Source organism: Talaromyces rugulosus, chromosome V (assembly GCF_013368755.1).
Source record: "Talaromyces rugulosus chromosome V, complete sequence".
Lineage (NCBI taxonomy): Eukaryota > Fungi > Ascomycota > Eurotiomycetes > Eurotiales > Trichocomaceae > Talaromyces > Talaromyces rugulosus.
In genome coordinates, this window is record NC_049565.1 from 755,533 (window position 1) to 768,123 (window position 12,591).

Genomic DNA, 12,591 nt, shown 5'->3' on the forward strand with positions numbered 1-12,591 from the left:
TGTTCAGTGTCTCAATCCGATGCAGGTACTAGATAAACGTGACTGTCGTGTCATGCACATTTGCCTTTGTGGCTGATTTTTGTTTTACATCGGCCACCAATCATAGAAATATGTCGATCCTCCTCTCAGCTGTCTGCGCCATATTTTACCGGTTAGCATTTGTGAATGCTGAGGGCTTTTAGCTTCTTGTTATATAAGCCCGAGCATGTAGTGTATAAGCTGAATACATATCGCAAAAGAAATTATGAAATACTGGGCAATATATTGAAATCGCTTAAACAAATTTTATGGTGTAACTACAAATGATATTTGAAATGACTGGAGAACATATTCTTAATATAGCTTAATATCCCTTGTATATGTTACATCGGAGTGGTAGGCTGAGTTCCCCGATAACAACGTTGACTTAGGGTGGGGCCGTACCAGTCTGTCGGGCCGCTCCTAGCGCAACCACTGGTTCTATATCCTCTCCCCCACTACCTAATCGGTCTATGTGCATGGGGCGGAACTTTTCCGAAAAACGGACAATTCTCGCCATCATGATTTCGCTGCGTCCATTGATGACCCCGCATCCGTTAGTCATGGTTATGCTTCTGCCAACATTAATGGATATCAATGATGTGTCGATTTGTCATTTGAGGAAAATCATCCATCCCGCCACTCAAAAAGTAGGCATCAACGCTAAAGCCCAATACTGTTATGCCTTTACCAACCAACTGTCACGAGAATCGGCAACGCTCAGCCAATCGATGAAAGTAACGGACGCTACTTACATAAGCAAGGCTACTCATGATCAACAGTAGACTTACACGAGTAGTTGTGGAAAGATAAGAAGAAGTCACGTGATGACAAAGACATGTCGAACTTCGGGATCTTGGCACTTGCTTAATAATATGGCGGAACCGGTGCAAATTGGGGGTAAAAATGTGTGTCAAATTGATATTCTCTAGGAGCATGATATTCTAATTTACATGGCAATTGGATCGGTTTATATAGGCGTTTTCTCAGTAGCTTGATCCAATCGCTTGATTCCTAATAATAAAGGGGGATCAGCGAATTACACTCCTAAGCAGGATAAGCTGCCAAGTGATGAATTAGGACTGATTTGGTTAGTAAGCAACCCGAAGGTTGACAAGACAGAACATGACTGTAACATTATCGGTTGTTACGAAGTTACTACTATTGGCATGACAAGATGACGGAAGCATCCGGAATTGCTTTACAGCGGAATCTATTATTAGATAATGCTGAAAGCAATACAACAAAGATTACGGCACCTCGGGTACTAGGCACGTGACCATCAGAGCGATCCTAGGATTTGATATGATGGCTATGATGAAACGGTCAGAACCATCTGAGCAAGGGATCTGATGGATAGGATCGTTATTTAGTATATAAGGACACTCATTTACTAACATGTATTTAGTTTGTTCGCGTTTTATCTTCATACCAAATTGGATCTATACTTTATCCAAGCTTATCAACAAGTTACTCCTAAAATATCCTCTTGTTCACAAGAGATATTCCCCTACTCGGACCTCCGTTACCTATAACCTTATCTTATTCGGCAGAATACTACCAACGAACACCGCCCCGGTAAAGAACGGTTGATACGATTTGACAAGGCGATTAACACTTCGGGGCTTTTGAGTGCATATAGGTGCTCCAATAATGCTTGAAAGACTAAATTTTTCAGATCAAGCGCCATCGAATGCTCTTGAGCTGGAAAAGCCAAGGGAACCAAGGTCTACATGAGTTTCATCTTTAGAATAGTATTCAACGATAAATCAAATACCCAGAATAGGTTAAGGATGAGGCTTATGACTAATCATTTTTTGTATTTGAGCTAGCAATTGCTTCAAGGATACGTATGTTGAATGTTATTTTATCATAATATAGTATCAGTGGAAATGTTTTTATTTTACAGTATCTTGAACTTGACTGGCGATGTATGGTTGATCTAGATCTCTGGGTCTATTATTTGATCGACCTTTTTTTTAAATATTTACTGTGCCAAATTTGAACTCCTGGGGGTTGTGGAGCAAAATTCGTGTTCATGGAGGCTAGAATAAGCATAGGGCTAGGCAAAGATCCACTCACAACCCAGGGGCGAAACGAGCCTCCAACATCCCATTATGGCGCCACCCCACGTCAAAATGGTCTATAAAAGGTCCAACTCCATGAGATTTGTGGTATATAGATCCGCCGCACATTTCTCTCAACATGTCAGGCATACAGACAAGAAGCAGGAGTCGGGATGGGGGGACCGATGACCCCATCCTTAACACTCCCACGCGTAGCCCTTCCAGAGGCAGGGGCCGCCGCGGTTCTGCTGGTGTTTCTCGCGGTTCTAGTACTGGCAGAAGTGGCCGCGGTTCTAGTTCAGGAAGGGGCCGCGGTAGAGCCAATATACCCAGCCAGGAATCACCGCAAGCATCGCAGGGCCCTGATGGGGCGGAAAGCAACGAATCTGCGCAACAAGCTGTTAACGAATCTAGTAATCCCCAGTTTCCACTTAGACATGATTCTACGCAACGAGACACCACTCAATTACCTCCCATAGCAGAAGAGCCACAGACAGAAAATCCTTCGGATGGGCAGACTGCCGTACCTGTGACGACTGAGTCCACTATCTCCACTCCCAGGCGAGAAATTAGAGTGCCAGGGGGCTTTTCAGAATGGGCGCTGTCTCCAGTAGCAGAGATTACGCTTAATCCACAGAGCTCCGCGTCCCAGGCTGAAAGTCCAGCCTCCTCACATCCTGGACAGTCTTCTACCAGCCGAAATGACCAAAGCCCGATGACAGAAAATCCTTTGGATAGGCAGGCTGCTGTGACGACTGAATCCACTACCTCCACTTCTAGACAAGAAACTAGAGTGCGCTTTTCAGAAGAGACGACGGGGAGGACCTCCCCACGACAGGTTGAAAGTGAAACCTTCACACAGTCTACAGATTCTACCACATCGTTCCATAGTGATGTCGTGGACCCTGAGATCCGTGCCAACGTGAACAGCATGTCGCGAGAAGCGCGCTGGCAGCTTCGGGATAGACTGCTGAGTGAGCTATTCCATATTAGCCTAATATTTCAACAAGTATATGTGCCAGAACTGCAGACATTACAGGCCATTCAAGACATCGAAAACTTTAACCTGCGTGGGTGGTTGAACGACTTTGAAGAGTACCATCACGGCCAAGACCCAGGGACCTTAAACAGGTTGCTCTCAAGGGGAATGTGGTCGGAGAATAGTCACAGTTTAGATATCCAGGGCTCCGATATAGTTGCTTTGAGAGAATCTCAGACCTTGGATGAGCTATATCGCCCTCTAGCTGCAATGATCCTACTTTTTCCATCACTTGATGAAGAGCAATGCCGCCAAACCATCAATGACTTCAACACACGCAGACCTCAGGATGGATCAAACGCGTTTTGTCCGAATGCTTGGCTTCCTATAAACCGCCTTTGGGCTCGAGCGCGCGCCAATCCTTTGAAAGACGCACTTGCAGAGGACGCGTGGGGCTATATCTCTACTTACCATAACTATCACATGATGACATCTGCATTCCATTCGTCAATTCTCGGTCGGGCTGCAGGGCTGACTCTACCACTGCCATTAGTGACTAATCCCTCCGATGACGATGGCGGCAATCGGCCTTCACAAGACATTACAAACGAAGTGGGATCAAGAAGCCCTTCTCCTGGTAGCGAGGATACGCACTCGGTCCAGGAGCCTCCAACCCGGCCGCAGTCTCGTAGAGGGCTGCAGCCGCCTCGAGATGCAGGAGGAACTTCATCTCCATCGCAGCAGGGCAATCCTACACCGCAGAATTCCAGTCGACGGAGCCGTCCTCAATGGCCGAGAGAACGCTCAAGAGAACGGCCAACAGAACGGCCGAGAGAACGACTGAACACCAATTCAGGACAAGAACGCCGGCACCAAACAGCAGCACCAAGGCGTGCTGATAGCTGGGGTCCTGGATATGAACCGACTAGGGGAGAGCTTGTTTCTGGATGGGTAAAATGGTGTGAGGAGTGGTGGGAAATCGACCAATATCGGCCAATAGGTAGTGGGTATCAAATTAATGTCAAACGTCCAGCCGCCAATGGATATATGGAATACCGAATGATCCCAGCACACCTCGTTGGAGGAAAAGCTGGAGGGAGAGCCATAATCGAAGAATTCACAGAGGAAGCGCTTGATCAAGGCCGTAGGGAGGCCGATCTTCTATTCAGTGAAGGATCTATCGACAAACTCATAGAAGCATCCAGGCAGCATACTCGGATTGTTGGGGTCTCAATTCATTGTCGGGACGTCAAGGGAGGATATCCATATCTGAACCGCAACTACATGTGGGTGATATTACAGTTTCCAGATGATGAGGGTTGGTATACCACTAGTCATGTACGGGAATACTTGAGTGAGCAGTTTCTACAAGCGGAGTTGGAGGATTATCACAAGGAAGCGGACCTCATTCCGTTCGCGTTTATTCCAGACCCAACACGTTGTCGATATACATCGAGAGACCCAACCCCTGGCCATGCTTATTCTCGACCACAGATTGACCCGGTTTATGGCCCTGCTATGGTCCACGAACGGCATACTAGAGATACAACGGGTCGTCGCGCCCAGGCCCCGGGAAGGAGGCGGTCGGTGATAGAGAGTGACATCGAGGACGATGACATTGACGCTACGCCTTTTCCGCGGCGCACTAGAGATACTACAGGTCGCCGTCGCCGCGCTCAACAGATTGATCCAGTACATGGCGCCCCTCCACGACGTACTAGACTCAGTCGCCGTCGCCACAACCGTGCCCCAACCAGGAGAGAGTCGGTAATTGAGAGCGGCGCCGAGGACAATGACATTGAAGCTTCGGTCCACTTCACCCCTCCACGGCGCACTGGAGATACAGGTCGCCGTCGCCGTGCCCAGGCCCCAACCAGGGGAGAGTCGGTGATTGAGAGCGACATTGAGGACGATGGCATTGAAGCTTCAGTTCACTTTGCCCCTCCACGGCGCACTGGAGACACGGGTCGCCGTCGCCGTGCCCAGGCCCCGACCAGAGAGGAATCAGCGGCTGACGGTGAAATCCGTGAAATAATGGACTTCCTTCAGGATGGATTGCGCTACCGGCGCACTTATCAAACTCCTCCACCTGAGACAGGCCAAGAGTCACCTACTGCTGGGATATCGGGTCAGGCGGATGATGACCTTTTACGCAATTTGGCAGAACAAATGAGAAGGCTGCACCGATAAATGGTTTCAGGGCGATGTCGAAGCGCGATGATAGATGCATGAATGGCCTTTCTTTTCTAACTATTGCTTACCATAGAAAGATATGATGTTTCCTGTTTCTTATGTTGTCTGTTTGATATAGATAGTAACTTTAGACATAGAAATAACATATAGTCACTACGTTTTATTGTTTCGATGACACCACTAGATCCAAGATTCACACAGACAGCGAGAGTATCTACAGCCTTCGACACAAGGCTGGAAGAATACCCTATAGATATAGAGTGGGAGAGACATCTTGAACGGCTTGTTGCGGAATCTCGATTAATCAGTCTTGTTGTTTAGGTCTGTAGACGAGGAAAATGTAGGGCCGGGGACGCAACGGCAACAGCAAGAGCAGCGACATCCAAAAATCCAGCAATACCGCGCCGACATCAACACCCTCATCTCTCATACCGACCATTTGCGCAGAGACAACGACCAATTCACCCAACAGCGACAGGCGACCCTAATTGACGCGATGAGGTTATTGTCTAGCTGTTGACCAGCCAGACATCGTGGATATGAGTAGTCAGTCTATTTGCAGTTGGAGAATCTGAAAACAAAGGTGGAGAGTTTCACATGTTGACCGTAGGATGCAAGCGAGTCAAACAGCCCTGATGTGGACATGGCGATATCTGTTGTTTCATTCGTTCGGATCCAAATGCAACTTATTGGCTTACTAACGAATCACCACAACCAATCACTGCGTGCTAAGTATTTAGGGACGTAAGACTGAATGAAGCTAGTGCGTGGAAGCAAATTGATTCGCTACCTTCGCGCGAGTCTTACAAAACCGTTGGTCAGGAATAAATGCTGTGATAACGCGCGCGCGAAGATGGATCAGCCTATTAACTGGCTCACTACCGTTATCCTCGGCCAGGGACCTAGTAAGGCAGTCAATGAGCTACTGTGCTTGTCCAGCCACGCCCGGACTGATAACTGCACTAGCCGGTGCATGTCAAACAGCCCTTCGTCCTGTTTCACCCGGATCAGGGAATGGCTAACCAGCGGCGCCAATGCGTCGTGAAAATCGAGGTTACCTTGGTCCTCGTCGCCCGCCAGCTCTTCCAGGATCCCCTACCGATCAAACAATCAGTGCGAGGAGATCCGTCGCCGCCGGCCGCGACCGCTGGATCTCCTCAAACAACAGCTGCCACGTCGTGCTCACCGCATACCGAATGCTGGCATTGCGCCGCAGATCCGTGGAATCTTCATTCTGGAGAAGCGGGATCCGCTTTGACTCGCTCTCATGGAACAGCCGAGGGTATGCTGATGCGGTAATCAAGGGCGACCGGTTGGCGCTGCCGCCTGTATGATGGCCAGTTGGATATACTCCAAGACCCGGACGAGCGCCTTTTCATCCTCGGCCGGCGATGGACTGTCACGGACCCTCGCCCGCAACATGCTAGGTACTCCGATTTAATATATAATTCCCAAGGTGCCTATGACTATTACTGTTGATGTTATAGTATAAGTAATATCTCGGTATTTTTGTTAGTAATGAAACCACTATGATTGTTTTGTAGCTAGAGATGTGCTGATGGGTAGGCTGGGCCAGGCATTGATGCATTCCCGTGAGGCTGAATCAACAAAGCGGTTTGATGGGGTTCTGTCATACAACACATCCGGTGCAGGTATTAACATGTACCTTACTGTAGTCTAGAAATGTACGGAGCAAGCATCCATAATACTAGAGAGTATAAACATTTATTGGGATAAATAACCGAATTGATTTCATGGCATGCATCACTAACTAAATATAAAAAGCCCGACCACCCACCCACCCACAGGTACAGCTAACTACAGACGAGGCTTATGGCCAGGGGCAAGAAAGCCCAGAGACAAGGTTCCAAAACTCCCAAGATTCTCCACAAAACGTTCCAGAACGTCCTCGAACGCGATCTGGTCCTGGTTGCTCATGGTGATGTAAAGGAGCCGAGCTAGCTCATTGAAGTCCAGGAGCCAATCCTGGCCTTCTTCGGGAAACAGGCCAACGTCCCGAATTTCATTAATTAGGCCTTGCAAGAAGACCAACCAAGAAAGAAACTATATAAAATTCCATCAGTTATTCCAACATATCCGTGATAATATCTATGCATAGTTGTAAAGATATAAATAGATACTTACAGCAGTCAAGACTGCAAACTCCACCGACTGTGGGTAGTCCCACACAGCACAGTCGGCAGGGGCAGGGGGCATTTGCCGGACTCGTAAGCGAACCCACCAACCATGCATACGATGATTGGCATCATCAGGGGCAGACATTGTGGCAATTGTGCTATTAAAAGAGCCGAGCTATTAGTATCTGGACATACCAGAGAAATTACAAAGGTCTCAAACATACCTTAGACTTTTTTTAAGCAAGGGCACGGCGGCAGGCAGGACACAGGAGCAGCAGGGCAGAGCGGAGAAGATTTGTATGCTAATAGTCTGTAGAGTAAGTCTATTTGTTAGTATCCATGCAGATATTCAGCCAATAATAAAAGCGATAAGATGGAAAGACTATACTCACGAAAGCACGTGGTACTGCAGCTGAGGAGAGACAAGAGAAGAGGGTGCAGGAGAGTGGTATTTGTGGGTGGTTGATAAGCGAGACATTCTGAATGCTGGATTCTCATTGGCTGAGTATCTATTTTTCACTGATAATCAAGTGAGATGTACTTGTACGGCATAATAATATGCATATCAACATCGTACGTGATCAAGGGTGGAACTAGATCTAGATATATGCCAAGCCTTGCCAAGCCCGCTATCACGTGAAAAATAATCGATAATTTGCGTGTCTCCCGCACAATACCCCACTTGATTCTCAGACTAGTCTAATTTAGACCTTAGTTTGATCTCACTTGAACCTCACCCTAATCTCACCCATCTTTCACTTTTGATTCTGATAATTATTACCTTCGAAACTTGATACTTTTGGCAATGGAAGAACTACAAAGACGACTACATGAAGAATGGTATATCGTATTCTTCATAGCTTGTTTTATGCTAATAATTAACTGGGATAGGGCTGAATGGCAGAATAGTCATCCTGAAGGATTTATCGCAACACCAAAAGAGCCATCGGAGAATGGTAGAATCTATTGGGAATGCCGAATCCCTGGACCACCAAATACATCATGGGTGACGCGTCTATTTTTGGTCCATTTGACCTTCCCACGAGATTATCCAACTAGCCCACCTCAATGTGAGTAGAGTTACTACTGTTTTACTTTGAGTATACTAAGTTGATCTATTACAAGGCAAGTTTATACCAAGCATCTTCCATCTAAATGTTTATCCATCTGGAAACATTTATATACCAAGCCCGAAAGGACGGCAGTCAACCTTTTCAGTCAGTACAATACTACTAAAGATACAAGCTATACTCGGAGAGCCAATTCCGCATAGTCCAGCACGTATGGCTGCATATACTCTACATCGCACAGATCCCGTGGCTTATAGACAGCAGGTTCAACAAAGTATAGAAAGTCATCTGAGCTATACTAGGAATCAAAATTAGCTACTCTAACCCCTTCTATACTTCCTGATCCTGGTTGAATATCATCCAAGTAAGAGATGCGGAGCGAGGATGTGGAGCGAAGATGTATCCTGGTTCACGGGGCTTCGTTTCTCTTTCTTGAAAACATCATTTGACGGCCGATTAGAGTTTCTTTCTTGGCTGTTTGAAGGAGTGCCGTCATAAGGCATGGCTAAGTCTGGTTTTGCGCAATTACCGCCGTTAGCCAACATGACTAAGATGCACCGCGAAGACCACTTATCCCGACACGAATCTAGGAAACAAACCGTGGAAACCAGAAGAGAAAGATCTTCTGAGACGACTAAAAGAACGAGAAGGTATAAAGACGAGGTTAAGAAGCACTACTAATCCCGGACACCACGTAGAGACAGTAGGTGTTTTCTGGATCAGTTCAGGTATGGAATCCAAGCACGCAGTAGAAGTGCATTAGTTGATAGTTTATAAACACAGAAAGCGAAACGTATATATTGAAGCCAGCCCTGTAGGTGTTCCAAGGCTTGGCCTTCCTCTGTTTCTGTATGCCATAACCACTCTTACATTTCTTCTTCTGATAGAGTCACTCCATCCGCAGCGATGGAAAATATCCAAAGAAAATCCTTGGCTTTCTGATTCCATTAAACCAATCACTCCATTGACAATATCCCAGGTTTCACAAGCATTCTTCCGAATAACGTGGCAAACCTCGGACAGATTACGATATAGTCTTTAGGAAACCCTGGCCCGCATGCGCCGAGGACTGATGGAAAAGGAAATGTTTTTTTGGAGGGGCTTCCCAAACGATCTCTTCGAATGGTTTGATGGGTTTTAGTGCTGTGACAGACACCGTCCATAAAATACGTGGTTCCCTTTCTTAGAAATCGCTTTCTCCTTCTTCCTGTGCTGGTTTAGTCATGGACGATACCCTCTTCTATGCCTTCAGTCGATTCAAGGTATCGAGATCCAAGACACATTCTTCTAGCGGCCAGGACTCGGAATGATAGTGAGTCCTGATAATGCTTCCAGAAATACCATTTCTAGATTGACGGAGGGATGACAGGTTTCACGTCGATAGCAGCCAAAAAGGCTTGAATACCCTTGCGAGGTTCCCCCCGCACAAAAATTGCCACAATCATACTCGCAGGTATGGGCTGACTCATCAGTGCCAGGGAAGACAACGTCTATCGGTTACTCAATTTTTAAAGGTGTTCGATTTGCCCTTTGATTTGAATGAACGAGAATTGTCGGAAGGTTCCGTTTTTGTCCACACATTTATCGCCATGCCGATATTTTCTGCCTAGTCTTGGAACGTACATATTGCAATCAAGGGAGAGCTGCACGGGTATCAACAAGAAAACCACGTATCAGCTCTTCGGTCTTCACTCCGTAACTGGCCGACGTTATCGTACTAACGAGCCCATGAACTGGACCACGTCAAGTATATCTGGATCTGCCTGCACATCCCCGTAGGCGAAAAACCTATGCCTCTCCTCCTCGCCATACACGATGTTACTGATTTGTTGGAATGATGGTGGTTCCGGTAATGTGTAAAAAAAGCCATCAGTGGTTGGATTCTTTTTGGTGTTATCGCTTAATGAATCCTGGTCATCGAGTGTGTCCTCTGAAATGGTGCTCTCTTGGAGGCTCATGTCAGTGGGCCGCCTGGAGACATGCCGTTTTGTGGAGGCGGCCTCACCATCGTCCTGCTCAGGCTGCTTACGTTTCCTCTTTCCTCGATCATCTAAATCCTCGGGAAGTAGGTGGAGTGCCTGTGGATCTTGCGCCTGCTATCCTCTTATTAACGTGACCCAGGTCGCTGGAAAATGCACTCAACATACGATTTGTTCCATCCTCGGCCATGACGAATCTGGGTGACGCATCGAGATATAGGTTCGCCACTTACCTTCGTTGCTTCGCTCAAAGACGGCAATTTCTGAGTTACAGATCTTTGCATATTGATGGGCTTTGCCAATCACCCCAAACCCCCTCTTTCTTTCTTGTGCGTTTCGGTCTTTACGGCTTTTTGGTTTGGTCGGCATTGCGTCGCAAAGCTTCGATAATGCCAGCGTTCTCTCAATGTGGATGATTGTTTGGGCATCTGCCCCTTTTAACAACAAGGGTTACGACGCCCAGATCGGCCTCCAAGATATTTTGAGCCCCCTGCCCGATCTGACCCCCCCACCGGGCAGTGTCAATCCTCTGTTTCTAAAAATTTATGCATTTCATTCTAAATATAGCACCGTATTGTCCATAGCCTATCGGACCTGCAAGCCTTTTCGGACCCACCTACCCTACCCATCAACCTCACTACAGGCATGCTCGGTCACATTGTAAGGTTGGTGAGTCTAATCTTGCTTACCAGGATATAGGATTAATGTCGCACGTTCAAAAACGCTGTTAAATGAAAATGAAATATGATATGGGGTGTTTCGAAACCGCCTTCACGTTGACTCGGTTTGTTCATATTTGTGCCTTACACTGCTCTATAAATAGTCAATAAATTATTCATTCTAGTAGCGGTAATCACGAAGCTAACCATACTTTAACTAGTCTAAGTCGGCAACACCGCAAAGGACAGAAATGAACAAAGAAATTCTAAATCTCGAGTTATAGTAAGTCGTTCATTGATTCTTCTAATACAGTGAGATGACTGTCCCATTATGTCATGCTGTTTCAGCCACCGGGATACTCAACAGTGAAAAAGTGAAAGTGATTTCGAAACACCCTGTACCTCATTTGTCGATCCTATTTGCAGATATACGGTACCGGCGAGCCATCGACGCCGCGAATGAGAACTACACAGCAGGGTTGGCCCTCTTTACACGCAATAATTTATCATGCCACAAGATTTAAGACATACACCAGTCCTGTAACGAAAAGATTTTCTGCGGTGCGAATAGGACCTGAGGCCCCTCTGAATCCACTTGAAATTCACGGTTTCATGTGCCAGCGGAGCGAATTTAGAACATTCTAAGGGAGCGTTTGACGTCCAACATAATAGGATGATTGTGATAGGTGTTGATATACATAATCATTTTCCCTTTCACCAGTTCCTTGCCCTCTCGTGGAACAGTTCGGTACAGTCGGACGTGTGGCAGCCAAAAGTTGGGATGGAATTCGTTTGTCGCATCTCGCGGTCTGCTTGCATTGGCGTGCGCAAATGCGACGATGGCACCGTCTTCGCTGATGTCATATTGGAAGAGCGAAATCACGGTTTCACGAATGTGTTGGTAGAATTCCAATACACTTTCGCTCGACCCGATGCGAGCTAGTTGCGGGTATTGTAAATCCATTTCTTCCCGCCCTCCCAAACATTCCATCCAAATATAATTCTCCACTATAAGTCGGTACTGTGGGTTTTTGTGTAATAGACGAAAATAACCCAGCCATTGGTAGGCCGGTGTCCTGGAACTCCGTGTCGTCATTAACCATCGAATTTCAGTTTCAAGATACCTCCAGAGTTCCGGGTGGAGATGGTAAAATTCGCTGAGGAGGATTTTCCGGTCCCATCCATTTTTCCTCGTGTGAGAGTTGCGATGTAATGATTGTTTCAAAGAAGGACGAAGGCCATCAATGACCCAAAAGCGCCGATGTCCATACGGTCTTAAACAGATGGGACACGCGTTCATGGTCGTTGTTTCATGATAACCAATCGTAGAAATGGTTTTTAGGACATGCCGCCGAAGGCACGACTCATGGATTTGGTGGTTGCACGGTAATTGCTCTCCTTGATCATCTGCGGCAAACAATCTCTGGCATAAAGAGCAGTTTTGGTGGTCAGGAGCGGTGGGAAGGCTCGTTATATTGCAGTCAGGGCA

At 46.8% G+C, this 12,591-nt stretch overlaps 6 protein-coding genes across 6 annotated transcripts; 3 read left to right on the forward strand and 3 right to left on the reverse strand.

Moving 5' to 3' along the window:
• Positions 1-2,223: 2,223 nt before the first annotated feature.
• Positions 2,224-5,253, forward strand: TRUGW13939_08810 (uncharacterized protein; the record flags this gene model as incomplete). Its single annotated transcript, XM_035491939.1, has 1 exon — positions 2,224-5,253. One exon carries the CDS (start codon positions 2,224-2,226, stop codon positions 5,251-5,253), a length of 3,030 nt encoding a protein of 1,009 aa, XP_035347832.1.
• Positions 5,254-6,270: 1,017 nt separating this feature from the next.
• TRUGW13939_08811 (uncharacterized protein) lies at positions 6,271-6,555 on the forward strand (the record flags this gene model as incomplete). The annotated part of the gene is made up of 1 exon (XM_035491940.1): positions 6,271-6,555. One exon carries the CDS (start codon positions 6,271-6,273, stop codon positions 6,553-6,555), a length of 285 nt encoding a protein of 94 aa, XP_035347833.1.
• Positions 6,556-7,074: 519 nt separating this feature from the next.
• On the reverse strand, positions 7,075-7,872 carry TRUGW13939_08812 (uncharacterized protein; the record flags this gene model as incomplete). The annotated part of the gene is made up of 4 exons (XM_035491941.1): positions 7,075-7,320; positions 7,402-7,552; positions 7,619-7,717; positions 7,787-7,872. 4 exons carry the CDS (start codon positions 7,870-7,872, stop codon positions 7,075-7,077), a joined length of 582 nt encoding a protein of 193 aa, XP_035347834.1.
• A 327-nt stretch (positions 7,873-8,199) lies between these two features.
• On the forward strand, positions 8,200-8,472 carry TRUGW13939_08813 (uncharacterized protein; the record flags this gene model as incomplete). Its single annotated transcript, XM_035491942.1, has 2 exons — positions 8,200-8,234; positions 8,286-8,472. 2 exons carry the CDS (start codon positions 8,200-8,202, stop codon positions 8,470-8,472), a joined length of 222 nt encoding a protein of 73 aa, XP_035347835.1.
• Positions 8,473-10,173: 1,701 nt separating this feature from the next.
• On the reverse strand, positions 10,174-10,812 carry TRUGW13939_08814 (uncharacterized protein; the record flags this gene model as incomplete). The annotated part of the gene is made up of 2 exons (XM_035491943.1): positions 10,174-10,560; positions 10,612-10,812. The coding sequence occupies 2 exons, from the start codon at positions 10,810-10,812 to the stop codon at positions 10,174-10,176; spliced, it is 588 nt and encodes a 195-aa protein (XP_035347836.1).
• Positions 10,813-11,733: 921 nt separating this feature from the next.
• TRUGW13939_08815 (uncharacterized protein) lies at positions 11,734-12,287 on the reverse strand (the record flags this gene model as incomplete). The annotated part of the gene is made up of 2 exons (XM_035491944.1): positions 11,734-12,110; positions 12,203-12,287. 2 exons carry the CDS (start codon positions 12,285-12,287, stop codon positions 11,734-11,736), a joined length of 462 nt encoding a protein of 153 aa, XP_035347837.1.
• Between the last annotated feature and the right edge of the window lie 304 nt (positions 12,288-12,591).